Source organism: Poecilia latipinna, unplaced genomic scaffold (assembly GCF_001443285.1).
Source record: "Poecilia latipinna isolate Pla-1442-1.1 unplaced genomic scaffold, P_latipinna-1.0 Scaffold373, whole genome shotgun sequence".
Taxonomy (NCBI): domain Eukaryota; kingdom Metazoa; phylum Chordata; class Actinopteri; order Cyprinodontiformes; family Poeciliidae; genus Poecilia; species Poecilia latipinna.
Genome location: NW_015112989.1, coordinates 144,280 through 162,758, shown reverse-complemented (window position 1 = coordinate 162,758; position 18,479 = coordinate 144,280). Strand labels below are relative to the sequence as shown.

General features: G+C 39.7%; 3 protein-coding genes across 5 annotated transcripts in view; all 3 read right to left on the bottom strand.

Annotated features, from left to right (window-relative positions):
• Positions 1–4,233, bottom strand: part of baz1a (bromodomain adjacent to zinc finger domain, 1A) — a 41,705-nt gene extending 37,472 nt beyond the window's left edge. For 2 of the 3 annotated variants that reach the window (XM_015036563.1, XM_015036565.1), the window contains exons 1-4: positions 4,122–4,233; positions 3,651–3,783; positions 1,682–1,960; positions 968–1,129 (exon numbers count right to left, since the gene is read on the bottom strand). In XM_015036563.1, the coding sequence (XP_014892049.1) occupies positions 968–1,129; positions 1,682–1,960; positions 3,651–3,763 (554 nt within the window). In that variant the 5' untranslated portion in view covers positions 3,764–3,783; positions 4,122–4,233. Of the gene's footprint in view, positions 1–967; positions 1,130–1,681; positions 1,961–3,650; positions 4,102–4,121 lie in introns of those variants that run through there. The other variant, XM_015036564.1, reaches the window with a different exon arrangement.
• A 2,303-nt stretch (positions 4,234–6,536) lies between these two features.
• LOC106949993 (uncharacterized) lies at positions 6,537–13,829 on the bottom strand. Its single transcript, XM_015036582.1, has 8 exons — positions 13,552–13,829; positions 12,053–12,174; positions 11,238–11,376; positions 10,470–10,591; positions 9,336–9,446; positions 9,146–9,252; positions 8,964–9,054; positions 6,537–7,317 (listed from the first exon to the last, which is right to left on the bottom strand). The coding sequence occupies exons 1-8, from the start codon at positions 13,646–13,648 to the stop codon at positions 7,204–7,206; spliced, it is 903 nt and encodes a 300-aa protein (XP_014892068.1). The 5' UTR covers positions 13,649–13,829; the 3' UTR covers positions 6,537–7,203.
• Positions 13,830–14,318: 489 nt separating this feature from the next.
• The window catches only part of slc3a2b (solute carrier family 3 member 2b), an 11,132-nt gene continuing 6,971 nt past the window's right edge, over positions 14,319–18,479 (bottom strand). Inside the window, exons 5-8 of the mRNA XM_015036576.1 lie at positions 18,097–18,239; positions 17,236–17,551; positions 17,010–17,069; positions 14,319–16,404 (exon numbers count right to left, since the gene is read on the bottom strand). Coding sequence (XP_014892062.1) covers positions 16,054–16,404; positions 17,010–17,069; positions 17,236–17,551; positions 18,097–18,239 — 870 coding nt within the window. The 3' untranslated portion in view covers positions 14,319–16,053. The remainder of the gene's footprint in view (positions 16,405–17,009; positions 17,070–17,235; positions 17,552–18,096; positions 18,240–18,479) is intronic.

Genomic DNA, 18,479 nt, shown 5'->3' with positions numbered 1-18,479 from the left:
TTTTGGCACATCCACACATTTATCTGTTCTAAGCATCTATCTAATTTCACTCCTTTTATGTTTTCTCCTAGTGTTTCTCTGGTCTGGCGTTCTGATTGGCTGAGTCCTTCCTGGAGGAGGCCATCGTGTGACATAATGATGCCATCAACTAATCATTCTCCCTCTCCTGCTATTAATTTTTTTACCAACACAGAAGGTTAGTAAAAAGTTTCTTTTGTGTCTCTGCTCTGTCTCCTCAGGCCTCTAGTCGGTTGTGGTAGATGGCTGCTTATACTGACCCAGGTTCTGGTTAATTGGAGGTTTCTTCCTGTTAAATAGGAGTTTATCCTCTCCACTGTCACTACATGCATGCTCAGTATGAGGGATTACGGTAAAATCAACAACTCCATGCCAGCGGTTATCTACTGTTGTCCCCTGCTGGTCCAGGAGGAGTGAATGCTGCGAGTCAATGACTGGATGCAATCTGCTGGGTTTACTTAGAAACTTTTCAAACTAATTAGAATAATGAACTAAACTTCTTACACTGTTTGATAACTAGTATCAATGGGAACGTATGTATAATGAATGGTTTATAAAATGCCTCGAGATGACATTTGTTGTTAATTGTCGTCATATAAATAAACTGAATTGAACTAAATGGCATAAGTTCACAAATGTGGGATTTTTTGTACATCTTAGAAACAGGAAATCTCCACAGCTCTACTACGCAACAGAAATAACATCAGAAGAGCGACACAGGAAGCACATCATACACAAAGCTCTTAGTGCACTGGAAACAAGGCCAACCTCCTGCTTTAACTGGATGGAACCTGAATCTGCCGTTGGCTACATGGTCCTACTGCAGATCTGGATCAAATCCGCTAACCCTCTTCTGCCTGTCCATAACTCAAATAATCCCACCTCAATTTTTTGCATTCATCAAACAGTTTGAGGAATTGTGTTCCAGAGTGGTTTGTGATCTACTAACCCGTTGAGATGTGCTGTGGAGCTCTGGAAGGCGTCACTCTCCTCATCGCTGTCACTAATCACAATGGTGTCGCTGTCTGCTGCCTTGCTTTGCCGGTTAGTGAGTGGCGCTCCGTTGGCACAAGCGTAAAGTGACAACACCTGCACGATCTCGCACACACGCCTGAAATACACACAGTATTTACACTTGGGAAAGCTGAGAATAGTCCAATTTAACTAATGTTAAAAAATAAATAAAAAAAATTTAAAAATCACAATTGCAGCTTTTCAATTAAATAAGAAATTAAAGTCACACGTGAATAAGATTGTTCATGGAACAAGTCATTAAAAAACATGCATTGCTGTCATCCTAATACCACTTCCTGTCATCATCTTTGTAATTTTCACCAGAAGTAACATCTGGATGTTGATCACATGATGCGAAAAAAAGTTTCCATTCAAGTTTTGTGAAATGCATCAATTCTGAGAGCTGGAGGCTGCTTGTTCTCCACTGGTTTCTATACGGCTGATAAATCATCTCATCCTAGCGTCAAAACTCATCAAAAAATATGAGTTTTTATTTATTTTTTAACTGGCACGATTCCATTAAGCAAATTCATTTTCATAATACCAGTTTGCACAGTTTTATGGTCAATGGAAACGTAGTTATAGATGTCCTTGATGGTGACTCCTGGAGCCTGAAGATGAACATTAAAACTAGGTTACTGGTGCATACCTAGTTCCGTTGCGTCCGCTCACATCCACTATCTCTCCTGGGAAGAAACGATCCTTGACGAAGCCGTAGACGTCCTCGCAGAGCTCCGACAGCCTGCAGTGGCGGCTCAGAGCAGCCAGGTGGAGCATTGGCACCACCAGGGCCTGAGGGAAGCTCTCCAGGCTCTGCTTCGCCCGCCGCTCGCTCTCCACGGCCTCCAGGTAGGTGAGGCCAGCTCGGCCTGTCAGAGCACAGCTCCACACCAAACTGTTGCAAAGGATGGTCCTCTCAAAGAACTCACTGTGGGAGGGAGGGACAGAAAAACAGCTGATTCACATCTTCACACGAACTTCATGCAGCATGCTGCAATTTTTTAGATACAAATAGCACACAGGCTAATGGGAATTCTGATTCAAACAGAGAAATGTTCAGAACCTTGGTGAGCCGATGATTAAGTCAAAGGATGGGCAACACAAACCTAAATTGTTAATAATAACCCTTGTCCATCTTGATCGTTTCTCTTTTATATCAGCTGAGATGTAATAGTTGGAAAAAAAAAATCAATTCCTGTCCTTGACATAATTTTTTCTCCATTGATACCAAGAACATGTATGTAAATATTGGTTCTTTGGAACAGTTGAAGCCTACATATCAATTTGGACGCTGAATGGCTTAAAAAATACAAATAAAAAAACAGGCAACGGATCAAATTTGAGCATTTCTGTAAGTAATTTTTATACTTATTCCAAGAAACAATCAAAAACTAGAGCTTGTTGAAATAAACCATTGGCCCACTTGTAAGGCTGCCTTTTATTTTAGTCTCCATGTATATTTTTGTCACTTGATATTTATGGAATTTGTCTATTACATACATTTAACACGTTAATTTTACAATGCACATTTTCAAAGATGAATATGATTAGTAATTGTGTAATACGTCATGTTTTTTTTGTTTTTTTTTTAGGGAATTGTATGAAACACTGGTTCTCAAATGTTTTAGAATCTGTGGCACTTCAGTGAATAATTGACTTTCCCAACCACCATTTTTTGGGGCATTTTAGACAGCATTACCACATAAGTTTCAGTTTCTTATAGTACCATGTAAGAGCAAAACAAAAATAAAATTTTTTTATATCCCTGGCATGTTTACTTAATTATGCAAACTGATTATGCACTGGGTTTTAATTCTGAAGTTGAAGCTTTTAAGATTGTAACTGGAGAAATTAACAGAAAGGTCCCGGAGAATCAAACCTGTCAGCAGGAAAGTTGTAGGTTTCTCACAAGCCTTTTTACCCGACATCCAATATGGCTGCCTTTTGACAGTAACAGTTAAAAACTGTTTATTTACACTTTTAACAGAGTTTATCCTCATTAAATAGTTTCCACAAACTGTAACATATAGCCTAATCGAATGAAAATTAGCGACAATGTCTGAAAGAATAAAATGTAGTAGACGATGTGATTATGTTTACTGATGGTGGTTAGCCTGATCACTGAGCACAATTATTAGGAAATCCTACTAGTTCCCGAATTTCATGACTAAGTTAGGTTTTATATCATTCCTACATACAACGTCTGACTTCAGAAGTTAACGGGTCACTACATGAGTCAAATATTTCATATTTATAGGTTTTTGTTTGTATAATAACCCTCCTGTATGATGTGAATGAGTGGACTGTGTTATATGGGCTAAACTCTCCAAGCTAAGCTCTGGTAGCTACCAAGCTAACAGTCACTTTAGCTAGCCAACCGTACACCTGTCCCGCTCCTACTGACCTTTCAATACCCGCTTTAACCTGTTTTCTACTGTTCTTGGGACTTTCGCATCTTGGTAAAAAAAAATAACCTATATATATTATTTTGTTTTAATGTACTATAAAGTTAGCTTTTATGTTTCAATTGGAAGTTTTTCTCATTGATAGAACATCCCAAACTTATTTTAAGCGTTTTTTTTTATTATTATTTTTTAAGAGTTGAGGCTGCTACTTACTCATAGGTCCTGAAGATTTCATGAGTAATTTTACAGAGAAACACTTCTTCGTCCGGTCGAAGATCAGCCGGAGGTTTCTGTCGGGTAAAGGGCTTTCTGTGGAGTAGCGGCATCTCTTCGCTCCGCTTCCACTCTGAAAGAAAGAGGAGTGAAACCGGGTCACTCGTCTTTACCGAATAAAACACGAAAACTCAAGTGAAACGCCTCAGCTAAAAGCCCAGAGCTGAAGCAGAGCCCCGCTTAGAATGTGGCAGGAGCTCGACAGAACAGCAGGAGTGAGGAGGAGGTGGTGAGCGGGTCTTTTGTTACACGCGCCGATAATCCAGCCCGCATGGAAGTGCTCCTCTTCATTATGTCCCAGCCGACACGCTAAACTCAGAGCCAATTCAGCACAAAGCTCACAACTTCATTCCTCCGACATTCGGTACGCTAAAACAGACAGAGAAACCGATAAAAACGGCCGGTCTTTACCAAGTTGTGAAACGATGAAGCGATAACAGGCGGTCCGAAATGAGGAGGAAGAACTCCGGGCTAAGCCGTCTCACTGGCGGCTTGTTGACGAAGTTTTCAACCACTTCACGGTCAGCTGGGAAATTTCAGTACTTCGCCTACGTTTGTTTCTTGAGTGTAAGAAAAGGAAAATGTCGGTGACCGCGCAACAACAGGGTCCATTTATTAAGAATAAAGTGTTCGGAAGGTCTTTTAAATATATTAAAACACCTTTGTCAAAAATTTACACACCCAAAAAATATTTGCACACTTTTATTGACAGGCTATCTCCTTTAGTTAGGTTCAAATTCAGTCAATTTGACAAAGTAACAGAGATGGAGGAGGGGAAAAATAACGGAATCCCGCCGAAGATAGTAATGATAGACAGAGCCTACTCACAGTTAAATGAAGCCATAAGCAGAATGGAATTTTGGGGCACACTTCCATTTAGCCCATCACCCACCACTGACCTTTATTTCTCCATGGTTGACTATTTTTCCATTTTGCATTTAAAGCTATTTGTTTTGCAGTTTTCCTGTAAGTTTTCTTTAAATGACAGTATAATATAATTTTTTGGTCACATTGCATTATTTATCAAACAAATAGTACTTCAGGTAAAGATTTTAAATAGTAATAATATAAAACAATTCTCAAAGTAACTACAAAGTTGAGCTCAAACAGGATGAAATAAGACAGGAAAGTCTCTAATTTCCTTCTTTTTAAGCAATTTTATAGGCAATTCAGATATTTTTGGCCTTCCGGATTTTTCCTTAACTTGTTCAGATAATTTGAAGTGGTAAAGGTGACATTTGATAACTTTCTTCAGGTATTTCCAGTATAAGATGCCATTTAAAAAAAAAAAAAAAAAGACTCTTCACTTTGTGCGAAATGTGGACCTTGAAAACATAAACATAACTTATTAAGAATAACTACTACATTTGTCAACCTGCACTGTGTCTTCTCCCTCCTAAATTCTTTTGGGGACCCCAAAGAGAACTTCCGGTCAGCAGGGGGCTCTAGTCAATCACAGAAAGGTGGGCTTGTCCTGATCATAACTCAACACAAAATCAGAATCAAAGCAAACATCTTGAAATTGAGATGCATCGGGCAGCTGTATTGAGGAGTTCGCCGATGAATGCCTTTTCTTTTCAGTGTTACCTTTAATCAAACTCACCTCACAGGAAGCCTGGAAAAAAAAAATTAAAACAGAAAAAAATGAATAAATTGTATATGTCACTGGTGACATGTAGTTTCTGGAATTTTCTAAGCAATTGTTAAAAATGTGATACAAGTTTCAGCAGTGAAGAAACCCCAGGTGAAGACGCAGAACTCATTGGATGTCTGGGTTTTCCTCCTGGACCTCATCAACCCAATCTCAGATAAACAGAGGACAGTGAATGCTGGATACCGTCAGATGCCCAAATCCCCATGGTAACCTGTTATCTTATTTGTTGGCTTATGTTTCTCTAGCTGTTTTTTGAGACTCACAACAGGTTCTGAGTGGGTTTAAGGTCTGGGTAGATTTCTGCTCGCTGCTTCAAAATGAAATGTCCCAACCTTACAACTATTAATTAATAGTTGTAAGGTTGGGACTATAATTTCTATAATTAATAGAAAAAGAACGTAAAAATGACTATTTTGCTTAGTGCCACCTTTAAATTGGTCTCTGTAATGTTATTCGCTCTTTAAAAGCAAACCTGAATGTTGCTTTGATTCTTTTATGCATGTTTGAGGAATGCTTAAATTTCACATGGCAACCATTCATGGGAGTCTAAACACTTGCTCTCACAAAGCTCCACCTATTTTCACAAAGCTCCTCTTTAAGTTGCAGTCTCCAGCTGAGCTTTATCTCACAGAGCAGCCCTCTGCAGCTCAGCTCCTCCAGACTAGCGGCAGCAGCAATTAGCAAACACCTGGTGGAACTGCGCCTCTGCCGACCTCATCATAGGAACAACTTCTCAGTGCAAAGCTGATGAGAACGGTTAACACCTTAATGTTGTGATGTCATGCTGAAGATGGCGGTGCTATAAAATAATACTATGTGTAATACACAGAGTACAAAGAACTCTGTGTTGTTTCTGTTCAGTTCTGGTCCTGAAATCACTATGTGAACAGTTCACTAAGGATTTAGGAACAGACCATGTGAGTGATAAAATTTAGGTCCTAGTCTGGTTTCTGACATGTTCTGTAGTTTTCTTAACATCAAGTGTAGTTTAGTTTGATTTTTAAAGTCTCCTGCTTGTGCACACCATCAGTGAGATTCACCAGGATAAGACTTTTAAAGAGGATTCATTACTAAGGACCTAACGTCATAATACACAACTTAAAACACAAAAAATGTAATTAGGGAGACAAAAATCAACCCCTGTCTATAGGATCAAGTAAACAAACACTAGACAATGCTGGTATCTTTTGTATTTTGCAATGTATCAAATTATACAAAACAGAAACCTAGAAAGATAACAATAAACATAAAAAAATATTCTCAATGATGGTTTAAAGCAAGCTGTAAAGTAAATATACAAGTGAAGCATGATTAACAGTTTGGTTTATTATTACACCAATGTGCAATAATCTATTCTATGCTTCTGGTTCTGCAATATTCGGACCCATGGTAGTTTGAAAGCCATGTTGAATTTTAGTATTTCAAGAGGTAAAGAACCTCTGACTGGTGAAGTTCACATTTGGACTTAAGTTGATTCTGGACTTCAGAAAGTCTGAACTCTGAGTACAAATGAAGACTTTTGTTAAAGCAGATGCAGTCCAGCATAATTTCGCACCTTTTCAAACCATTTTCAGTAAGATCTGGAACCACCTGCATCACAGAGCTGCACCTCCTCCTGATAGGTGGAGAAATGTGCTTGGATGATTGAGAACAGCTGTTTCATTCTGCAGTCACCTGATCTACTACAGGTCACTTTGTCTCCAGTCAAATGACTTCATCCAGCTGGATCTGTTCGTAGTCATATGTTCCATTCCAAGGAGCTCCGTTTGCAGTCACATGACTCTGTAGGGCCGTTTCTGTCTGCAGTCACCTGGCCTCATCCTGGTGGAGCTGCCAGCGTCAGACGACGTGGTACAGATGAATCTGTCTGAGCTCCTCAGGGTCTGCATCTCGGCCCAGGTAGACGTTGTAGTCTACAGGAAGCTCCTCCACCCAGCCTGGTGGTAGTGGCACCTGAAGGATGTGAGCAGTGATATATAGAGATGGAGATAGGTTGCAATAAACAGAAGTCAATAGATAGTAACATGCGATACATATTCCAGTTTCATTACACTCCTTACTTCACCACTGCTTAAGTTAAACTCCCCATGTTGTCCATTGATAGTGATATTAATGCTGCATCACTGTCACTAGCTGCATTTCCATTGACCATATAATTGCACAATTTAGCATTTCAAAAATAAATTTACTTAATGGAAACATGGCAATTAAAAAACAAAACAAAAAAATGATATAGTTTTTCAATAAAAAGTTTTGGTTTATTTAGCAAAACTGAAATGGAAAGACTTTTTCCCCTCATCCCAGTCACATGATCAACAACAACCTGATACTACCACTGCCACAAAGCATGAAGAAGAAAATGACAGGAAGCAGCTGGAGGATTGTAGTGCAGCATGTTTTTGAATGACTTATTGTGTCAACAAACTTATTCAGATGTGATTTTAATTGAGCTTCTTATTTCATGGAAACACCAGAATTGCAAACTTATGTGTGTTTTTTTTGACATAATCAGAAAATTGACATGGTTGTGCCCATATTTGTAATAAAAATGCAGCTACTGTCACATGACCAAACTAACACCACATGACCAACCTCCAGAAACAAACAGCAACAAGATGGAAATAAATATCGGTTGTCAATATTGATCCAGTTTTATTTATTGATCCAGACTGATTTGATATGTTTAAAAATGATAAATATCGGCTGATACCGATGTTAGGGCCGATATATTGCGGTTCCCTAAAATAAAGCGATATGAATTGGTTAAAAACATGAGTACAGAAAGAGCTGCAGGTGTGCAGAGGAATGGCAGCCGGAATAAGGGACAAACCGTATTACCGTAAGTTCCTAACTATTACCGTAATTTCCAAACTTTTGACCACAGCTGCATATAAGCCACACCCACCAACTTTGGAAAGAAAAAAAGTTTACATATTCAGTGTTGCACTTGTCAAAAGGTGCAGGTGTCCATGTAGGAACACAACATATTTACATATAATGATAATTGAAACTTTTAATGAAATACATACACTAAATGCTTTTTTCCGAACATTTCCTTTTTAAAGCAGCCTGTAAATGGCTGCTTTAAAAAAACAGTATACCAGGAAAAGTCACTGATTGCTATCTTTATCTTCCTTCTGCACACATAAACCACTATGATTGTCTTCTTCAGTGCCAGAGTTGAAGAGCTTCACACATTTCCTCAGTTTCTTTCGTTGTTGCTCTTAATCAAATGATAATTAGAATAAGCTCAATAGTTCCCATTAGCATGATTTATTGTTTTCTCTTTTCTCTCTTTTTCTACCAAAACCTAGATGATAAAATTCTTCAGTCTGGAGCAACAATATTATAATTTTATTGCAATAATTTCTGGGACAATTTATCCTCTGGCAAAATTTATTACCATGACAGGCCTATGTGTTGTGTGTAAGTATGTCTAAACACAATAAAATTAAGTCTGTTCACAGAAATCAGAAACATCTGAAAGAAAAACGAACTGATGTGGCTCCAAGCTGCTTTTGTGGCTGTGCAAAACTAAACTACGGTAGTTCTCTTTTCTGTGTTGAAAGAAATGCAACATTCTGGTGTTTTCCAGGTACCTGCAGAGCATCCAGACTCTCTTGCAAACTGGGAACAGTAACCAGCAGGGCTCCTCTCCTCCTGAAGGCCTGCATGATGAACTTCCAGGCTCTGAACACACAGAGAGCAAACGTTCCTTTAGAGCATGCAGGTGACAGTTGGTGTTTTCTGGATATTTCCTGCACAGTCTCAGAAGAACTACCCAATTTGTTCGGTGGGCTCCATGAAGTACTCAAAAACATTGTTCATGATCAGAACATCCGCACTCTGCAGCAGAACCTCCTGAGTGCAGACGTCTGCATGGAGAACCTGCAGGGGGACGGGGAGTTTTTATTAAATGTGTGTGCGAGTGTGTGTATGAGAAGAGATGAGGACCGATCAGAGACACGAACCTGAACTCGATCAGACAGGCCGTATTTGTGGAGCGTGTCGTTCTGCAGCCTGACAAAGTCCTCACTGAACTCCAGTCCAATGAGGCGAGAAGCTGAACTGTACAAACAACCCTGAACACATGATACCATCACAATATGATACAACAATGATTTACATGGTTTTCAAGTCTCTCCCAATGATTTCAATAACACTGTTTTCTAAAACAGACTTGACACATTTCAAGATTAGAAAGAAAAGGGTTTAACATTTAACGTTAAAGGGGCAGTGTTATGTGTTTTGTTTTCCAGCCACTTATCATTTTATAGCACAATCAACTAACTATGTTCCCTTCTGTTATAAAAATGCTATTATATATATATATATATATATATATATATATATATATATATATATATATATATATATATATAAACATATTTCTGTATATAAATTATTTCAGTTTGTGTTGAAAGGTGTTGGATCGATAGCAGTCAGAGTGACAGAGAACCTGAGTAACCTGCTAACAGGGTGAATGTTTCATTAATAACACTGGCAGTAAACTTGTCTCTGTTTCTTGTGTGTTTTTATTCCAGTCCTTATTGTCAGAATGCCTGTATCTGCTTGTTGTTTGGGTAACCGGCTGTACTGTCAATAATGGCCTGTATCTTTTAAATGTATTTCTTGATTTGCTGATATTCACTGAAAACAAACAAACTGATCAACACACAAAATCTACTAAACATGATTTAACTCAGTTGACCTTGTTTTGGACTTTATGACCTTTTCTTTTTTTCTTTTTTTTTAGACTAAAACAATTTATATGTAGTTCCCTGTATGATATGCTAACTAATTTACACCAAACATACATTGAAATTCCTCCCCTGAAATGAAAAACCTTGACACACAAACATGACCCTGAACTCATCAAAACATCCACTCAGAACTTTATACAGTAAATATTCACTTAAGAGGCATGCTGATTCATTTTGGGGAAGAACACAAAGTACCACCACATGACTGAGCAACATGTTCTGATCATTTCGATCATACTTCAGCTTGAACCATCTGAAACAAGGTTTTTATGACAACTATCACTAGCATTGACACATTTCTGGATCTGTGTGGGTTTCACAAAGGTTAAGACCAACTCTGACCCCATAAAGAACTGCTCCCAGTCGGGAACCAACATCCACCACAGTCCGACCACTGAGGTCCGGCAGAACGTTCTGGAACAGGAACTGAAGTTCTGACACTGAGAACGAGTGTGAGATGAAATCTGGAGAAGAAGAGAACAGGAGTAAACATCCAGGTTTACATGCATGTTCATAAGTATACTACTTATGACACTCAGTCTGTGTGGGCCTGTCACGATAACCAAATAAATCAGTTATGATAAATTAAGATCATAATTGATCTCAATCATTTCAATTTGTATGATTTATTGTTTTTCTCTGTTCTCTCTCTTTCTACCAGAAACTGGATGATAAAAGTCTTCAGTCTGGTGCTTTGGTCTCAACTAGCTCCTTTTCTTAACGGACAATTTCATTTAGAGAAACCTCATGATTAATTTTATTTGTTGTTTTTGTTGTTTTGTTTATTTTGGATATTTAAAATGTCTTCCAGTTCCAATGTCAAATGTTTATGAGAATTTAAAGTATTATTATGACATTACCATTATGTTACTTGAAAATAGTCTCACAGCAGCAATATTATAATTTATCACAATGGCTTGTGGGACAATTCATTGTGATAAATAAATCGTCCCAGTTGGATCAATTCATTTATAGTTTAAATACACCACATAGTCAGGGACAACCAAACAGAAACAGGAGGAGGGTCTTAGAGCTGTCAATCACATTGGAGTACACGTTGCTCCACCATCATTGTGTGTCTGGAGACAGAAGGCAGAGCCATGTTCCTACCGAGGGGGGCGGTCCTGAAGGATCCACAGCTAAGACAGTAATTCCTGCTCATGGCCCCCTCCTCACACAGAGCGTCCACCTGGTCCTCACTGTACAGGAAGCTGTCCACATGAACCGTGGGCCGCTGCCGCTGCTGCATCTACAAGACAGAACCATATCAGTAGAGTAATGAGCTCAGCTTATGCTCAGTTCCATCAGGTGTTTGCTAATTGCTGCTGAATAGTCTTGAGGAGCTGAGCTGGAGAGTGATGGGGGGAAGGCTGCTCTGTGAGGCAGAAGCTCTAGGGCTCAGAAACTGCAGTTCTGAGGAGGAGATGCACCTCAAAGGTGGGGCTAGGTCCACCCAGGTGTTTTGCACAGCTCAATAGTTACTATGGAGATTAAAAGATTTCTCAAGAAGTGAATAAAAGAGTCAAAGCAACACTGCAGGTTTGTTTTTGATGAAGGGATAACATTATAACATAATGTGAAGCTCAAAAATGTTGATTTTACATAATACTGCCACGCTAAGACTACGTCTTCTCTACATCATTTGTGTGCAGATTACTGGAGAACATGAAGCCATGTAATCACATCACACCACAATGACAACCTGAGCCAGACAGGGTCAGACAGGCCAATGAAAACGCCTCATTCATTCATGCATGCACCATTTAAGTCCGTGCAGATGAATGCGAGCACAGTCATGTTAAAGTCTGAATGCAGACTGCACCCTTTTCAGGATCATTGTGGTTGTTTATCCACATCAGAAACAGACAACTGTAGCTCAGTAATGAGATGCTTTGAGATGGCAGCAGATGAAACCGTGGAGGAACCTTGTGTTGAGCAGCAGTCTCAGACAGCAGCATGGCATCGACCGGCAGTCTGGCTCTCAAGTCGTCTGCAATGCTCTGCAGGATCACCTTGTTGTTGTCAAGCAGCAGCTGATCCAGCTCATCTACAGAGGGACACCCACACACCCACACACACCAGTGACTCACACAATACTGAGATTTTGGTTCTTTAAGAAGCAACATCAGAGGCTCGACCAAAAACCTGGATAACAGTTTCAGACCTGAGTGAAGTTGGCCCCCCCACCTTCTTCAAATCAGACAAAATTGGTGTCAAACATTTGTGCTACGTTTGTGCTGGTTTGTGCTGCAAAATTTTTTGTTTGTGCCGCTGTCATTTTAAAGATATAAAGAAAGTTGGATTTCATAAAAGTGGGGGGGCTGGTTGACCTTTTGACCTTTACACTTTCATTAATATCTTCAAAGCCAAAGCAGCACAAACGAAAATTTTTGCTGCACAAACCAACACAAACGTAGCCGAGTTGATTGACACCCATTTTGTCTGATTTGAAGAAGGTGGGGGGTTGGTTGACCTTGGATGACCTCTGGAAACATTTCTTTATATCTTTAAAATGATAGCGGCACAAACAAAACTTTTTGCTGCACAAACCAGCACAAACGTAGCACAAATGTTTGACACCAATTTTGTCTGATTTGAAGAAGGTGGGGGGGCCAACTTCACTCAGGTCAGTTACAGATAAATGATGAGCTAAGGTGGCTTTTTCTACCTAAGAAGGATAGCAAAGCTGAAGTGCAGAAAACAGTGCTGAACCGACTTAAAATGTTTCTTTAAAAAAAATGTACTGAATTACAAATTTATTTGCTAAGTCAGCACCGATTTCTGCTCCCAAAATGTGGCAGATTGTATTTAATAATGATACAATAGATGTTATTAAAATGTCCTTTATATCTTGAGATTTCAAAGGGCTACAAAGGTCTAAAAAATACAAAGAAAATAAAACAAAGCTATTACAATGGATACAATTAAACAAATAAATAAGAGATTTAAACATCTAGGAACATGAATAAAAATTTTTTGCTAAAAAAAGAGGCCATTTTAAAAACAGACAGTGGCCTCAGAGTATTAGATTTAGAGTTCTTTATGCTTCCTTTTGCTGACAGGTTGTATGAAGATCCTAATTTCATTTTCCAGCAGGACTTGGAACCTGCCCCATATTTATATATTTTTAGATTGGATGAAGAACATCTATGAAAGTCAATTCAAATCTTCATCTTCAAATCTTTTTTACTTGAATTAGATCTATACTTTGACGAGGCCCTTCAAATACATAAAGCTCTGGAAAAGTAAGATTATAGTAAAGACTTTGCTCAGTGTTCTAAAGTACTGAACTGAGACTTATAGTTTGCTCGTCACTAGTCACAGGTGATTCTTGTTGTCAGAACCACGCTTAGCCTCAAAGTCAGGCTGGCCAGAATGAAGTATCGCGAGAAGTGGGAGGGAAGACATGCGTGCAGGTGTTTACCTGAGTTTTTCATCCAGTCCAGTAACTTTGGGAGCTCAGAGGGATTCACCTGGCCCAGCAGGTCCCGCAGCTTCAGCCTGGCCTCATCGGCGTTCATGATGACCCAGTAGAAGCTTCGAGAACAGGCCGAGTATCCCGCCTCTCTCCGGGTCTCGGTCCGAAAAACACGTGCTAGAACTTTAGAGGGGAGCCGGGGGAACTTACTTCATCATCACTACTATTATTTCTCGTCCTTTCCTTTTTCCTCTTCTTCACCGCTCCGAGCTGATCGGTAGAGGTAACTTACTGACACCTTGTGGAAAAATATAATTACTGCAGGCTCCAATCTACTAACCGATGAGCGTTGGAGCATTTACACTTACTGGGAAAAAAAGTACAGAATCATTATGGAATATCCCATATAATAATTTAGTTGTTTTGCTCATAACCAATGAAACTAAATCATAAGTGTGACGCAGCTATTTTATATAACAGATGAACATTGTAAAGCGTTAATTAAACTCACCCTTTTTTATATGGGGTAAGATGATAAAGAATTGAGAAACATTTGATAGATGGAAGCAATAAAGAAAACATTAGAGATACTTTGTATTTTGTTGCAGCTCTTCTGTTTTTTTCTATGTTGAATTCTGTGATGTCACAAATTGTCACAAATGAAAACTGATGTTTTCAAGCAATGTTCCAACTATACAGTACACCAGCAGACAGATCGGCATGGTGAAGTGCTGTCAGACATTTTCTTTTTTACTCTGTCATAACATTTAAAATTTTTCCAGGTCTTTTTTTAGCTAATTTCCTGAAGGAAAGTTTGAAGTCTTTTTTTTTCTTTTCCCCTGTGGACAGATCCATTGTTATTTGAACATAACTTCATCATCACCAAACGTACTGTGGACAGATAGAAGAAAACAAAAGTGGAATGTGTTTATCTTCCAGCCTCTACTATGACTTTTCTGGATAGAAATCTAATGAGCTCATTTCCTGCAGTTGACAAAAAATGCTGACTCCTGTTTTATGTTTTTTTTTTTTTTTTTTTTTTTTTTACATTTATATTACAGATGATTCCCCTATATATTTTTTCGGATCCCAACTGGTTTGGACTTTACTCAGCAACTACTGAGCCTGGGCAACTTAAATCTGATGAAACTTAAAACTGAAGTTTAATGTAAAGAATAATGAATCAACATTTAGCCATAAAATTGTGAGAAATTCGTAACAAAACATCTAGTTATTGCTGTTAAAGTGGTACATGCAAAACAATATTTTTTTACGCCTTTATATGTTGAAGCCTAGGTTTGCAAGATGCTGTGCTTTCTGGATAAAATCTATTTTTCTAATTATGAATACTAGGCATCAGAAATCTCTTTGCTTGCTTGGAAACAGTTTATGTTTTTAATTTATTATTTTTCACAGAATGCAATACATAAGTGCACAGTGTGTTACATATACAGACGAGAGTCACGTTCACCTGTTACACTCAAAACCCCTGGTAAAATGAGACCAAAGAAGAAGAGAATGAATCCTATTTGTTAGTTGATCAGTTTCAGTAACGGCACACAGCTGGAGGGATTTCCATGTTTCCTGCCCAGCCTTGTGTTAGCAGTTTGTCCCACACTGTCAGACCTCCAGCCATTCTTCATCCCTACATCATTTCTCCTCTCGTCATTATGCTTTTACATTTACTGTCCATATTTCTTCTTCTTCTCCACATCCTTCACCAACTCAACTTAGTTTAATTTATCCATACAACTTACAATTATTCATGTGTCGTATTTGCCTACCAAATTCAACAAAATTCATGATATTGTCATAAAAGTTCATGTCATGTTCTTTTCTCCTTCCTAAAGGTAAGGTTTTCCCTCTTGTAATCATTAAATGCTGAGATGTTTCCGCTCCTTCTGTTCTCTCTTCATTGACCAACAATTAACTCAGTCTGTTTATACACTGTTAGTGGATGACCTGTTTCTCTGTTAACATACCAAGGAGCCACTCACCTCTGATGTAAGGCAGATTTTTTTGAACAAGGCGCATGAAAATGAGTGCAATTTGTTTACAGCTGAACCAACGTTCACAGATCTTTTTAGAAGCAAAACATTTAGCCCCAACCGTGATCTAACATTGTTTTTCAACATTTTTAAAAATAAAAAAATTTGCTTTACTCCTCCAGTAACCGTAGGATGGCCAACTATAAGATCAAGAGGTGTGAGGCAGCATTTATGCTAAACGAACAATTGAGAGTAGAGAATAAAAGTGAGAAAATCAGTCTAAAAGTTGGCGTTCATGTATTTGGTTTGTTTTGCAAAGGGGGCAAAGCTCAGAAGCTGATGCAGTTTGGGGGGCTGCAGCATAGAAAAGCTTGGGAATCCCTGCAGACAACAGAAGCCACAATGTGTCACAACAATAACTCTGCTCTGATTCGATGCTCCGCTCTCCAGCATCATCCTCTGCAGGTTGACACACCATAAATACAGACATAAAAGAAATGCAAACACTAAACGTTTTCCTCTATCCGGTGTGAGGAAGCTTGATGAGCGCGGCCTGCCCGGGGCCGAGCCGCAGCTCCGTCAGGTCCACGCTGCTGCCTGCAGGGAGGGCGCTGCTGTTGGTGCTGAGGGCGACCGCGGCATGCCGAGGCAGCGCCGCTTCGCTCGTCTGCAGCACCGCCTCCTCCTCCGGCCCCCAGTTGAAGGCAGCCAGGTAGCGATCGTTCTGATCCCAGACCCGCAGGTACGCCAGAGACGAGGAGGAGTTGGAGAGGAGGAGGAAGTCTCCGTGAAGGAGGGAGCGCTGTTTGCCCCGCAGCTCGCTCACAGAGCGGAAGAAGTTGCGGAGGGACAGCCTGTCAGTCTGATCCTCCTGGAGACAGAAAAACAGAGAGAGGAGACATCGGGATTTAGGTTGGGCCAGAGGGCCATTTTAGGGGCCTAAAGGATTCTCAAGGTCCCCTAAATAATTTCGGGGTTTTTGTTGATTGTTTTTTTCTACAAAAATACTACCAACAAATTCAATTTACTGTGGCCAGAATATGAATAAAATATTTTAAAAGTGTAAAAGCAATTTTTCTGCTTTTACTGCTGCTTGAGAAGTGTACTCGCCTGCTGTTTTCTCACATCCTGTGCCTCTTCGGGGGGGCTATGGCCCCCTTGTCCTCAAAAACTAGTGACGCCCCTGGCTGTGTTTCCTGGATATTAACTATAATCTATGAAAAATTGTGCCTCAACCTTCCTTAATTACAAACAAGCCTTTCCCAGAAGATTCCCAGAAGGTTTGAGTGACTACACTGATGCGTGTGTATTTTTTATTTTTATTTCAGGTACAGTATATCCCAGAGTTTTTCACCTCGAGTTCCTAGACAGACGCTAAAGTCACCCTAAAGGGATAAGAGTAAAACTACATAATTATAAAATCACTGTGAAGCATGTGAACATTGGTTCCTGGTGACAGATTTTGCAGCAGGTTACCTGCAGACTTCCATTCAGATCGTCTTCAAAGTCCCAAAGCATCTTGGGAAACTTGGATTCCTAATGCAAACATGAAAAGATTAGAAAAAAAAACTGAAACAGTTTCTAATTCAAAACTATTCAGAAATGAATCGCAGATACAGATTTTACTAAAAGAACTTCAGGATTTATTTCCTGTTGAGCAAAATCTCAGAGCAGGTCTGTTTGCCAGCTGAGCGGCTCTCACCCCGTCCATCAGGCCGATCTCGTCTCCGTAGCTGAAGACAGGCGTCCCAGGCAGCGTCAGCAGCAGCAGCTGGTACAGTTTGACATGAGCTGGGGGAACTAATGAGGCCAGGTGACCGTCGTCTCGCCCCCCCAGATTCCAGGCCAGCTTGGTCTGCGTGTGGTTGGAGTAGAGCCTCTGGACGGTGTGGGCGTAGCGGGCAGGCTCAGGGCCGCCTGCTGTCAGAACTTTGGATATGAGGAGGTCCACTTCAGTGGAGGACAGAAGAGCAGACACCCTGTCAGCAGAGGAGCTTTCTGTGACGCCGAGCAGGAGTCTGAAAGACGCAGACACGGATTAAATCCACAACTCACAGGAAGCTGCTCATTTCTGCTACCAGAGGTATTTTCAAAACCCAGACATTAAGCTGTTTTTTAAAAATGCAAATTTTTAGAAACGTTCAGCATAGGTTTCTAAAAACATATGTTAAGATAATAAAAAGGGTTCATCAAGACAAGGACAAGAACAAGGAAATGAAACATCCATAATTCTCTAAAGCTTTAAGGAGTTTTAAGTTGTCACCTGATCAAATATTTCAGTTTGAAAAAGCAAAGTTAGAATGAGCAGCAGAAAGAGGATGGAGTATTCCTTAAAAACGAAGTCATTCCTGTCCTTGTTGGACTTTTTCCTATTGAAATAATTGAATCAAAATGTATTAAAATGTACATTTACTGAGAGCTTAATGTGTGGCATATTTTATCCTCTCTTTAACATGCGATCTGGGGAGCAGGAACCATGATGTGAAGCAAATGTTTGGGTTTTGGAACAAAAAGAAAAAGCCTGATACTATCAGAGGTCAGAGGTTACAGATGGACCCTGCACCTTTCTGACCCGCCTCTCTCTGTCCCGTTCTGGACGATGGCCCGGATGTCGGCCCAGAGAGCTGGGACCGTGCTGGACAGCTGTTCCACTCCAGACAGCTGGACTCCGTCCACTCCTTGGTTCAGCCAGAACACTAGGGCAGACTGGAACCACAGGGACACGGGTCACTCAATGTTCATCGTATTAAACACTTCAAGTTTATCTTCACAATTCTCTGTGCTGAACCTAAAAAAAGTGTAGGTGACTTTCATTTTGATTCTGCAGCCCATATATAGACTGATAAAAAATAGATATATTATTCATATCTCTTGATGTCTGTGATTTTACAACAAACTTCACTTTTTAAACATTGTGATTATAAAACATACTGCAGCTTCTGGCTG

What these genes read in the sequence shown, in the direction of transcription:
- LOC106949993 (XM_015036582.1), bottom strand. Translation starts at nt 13,648, where the DNA reads ATGAACGCCGATGAGGCCAGGCTGAAGCTGCGGGACCTGCTGGGCCAG. An exon ending in GGACTGGATGAAAAACTCAG is followed by an intron (nt 12,175 to 13,551) that starts GTAAACACCTGC and finishes GTCCCTCTGTAG; the next exon opens with ATGAGCTGGATCAGCTGCTG. An exon ending in GAGCCCACCGAACAAATTGG is followed by an intron (nt 9,055 to 9,145) that starts GTAGTTCTTCTG and finishes CTGTGTGTTCAG; the next exon opens with AGCCTGGAAGTTCATCATGC.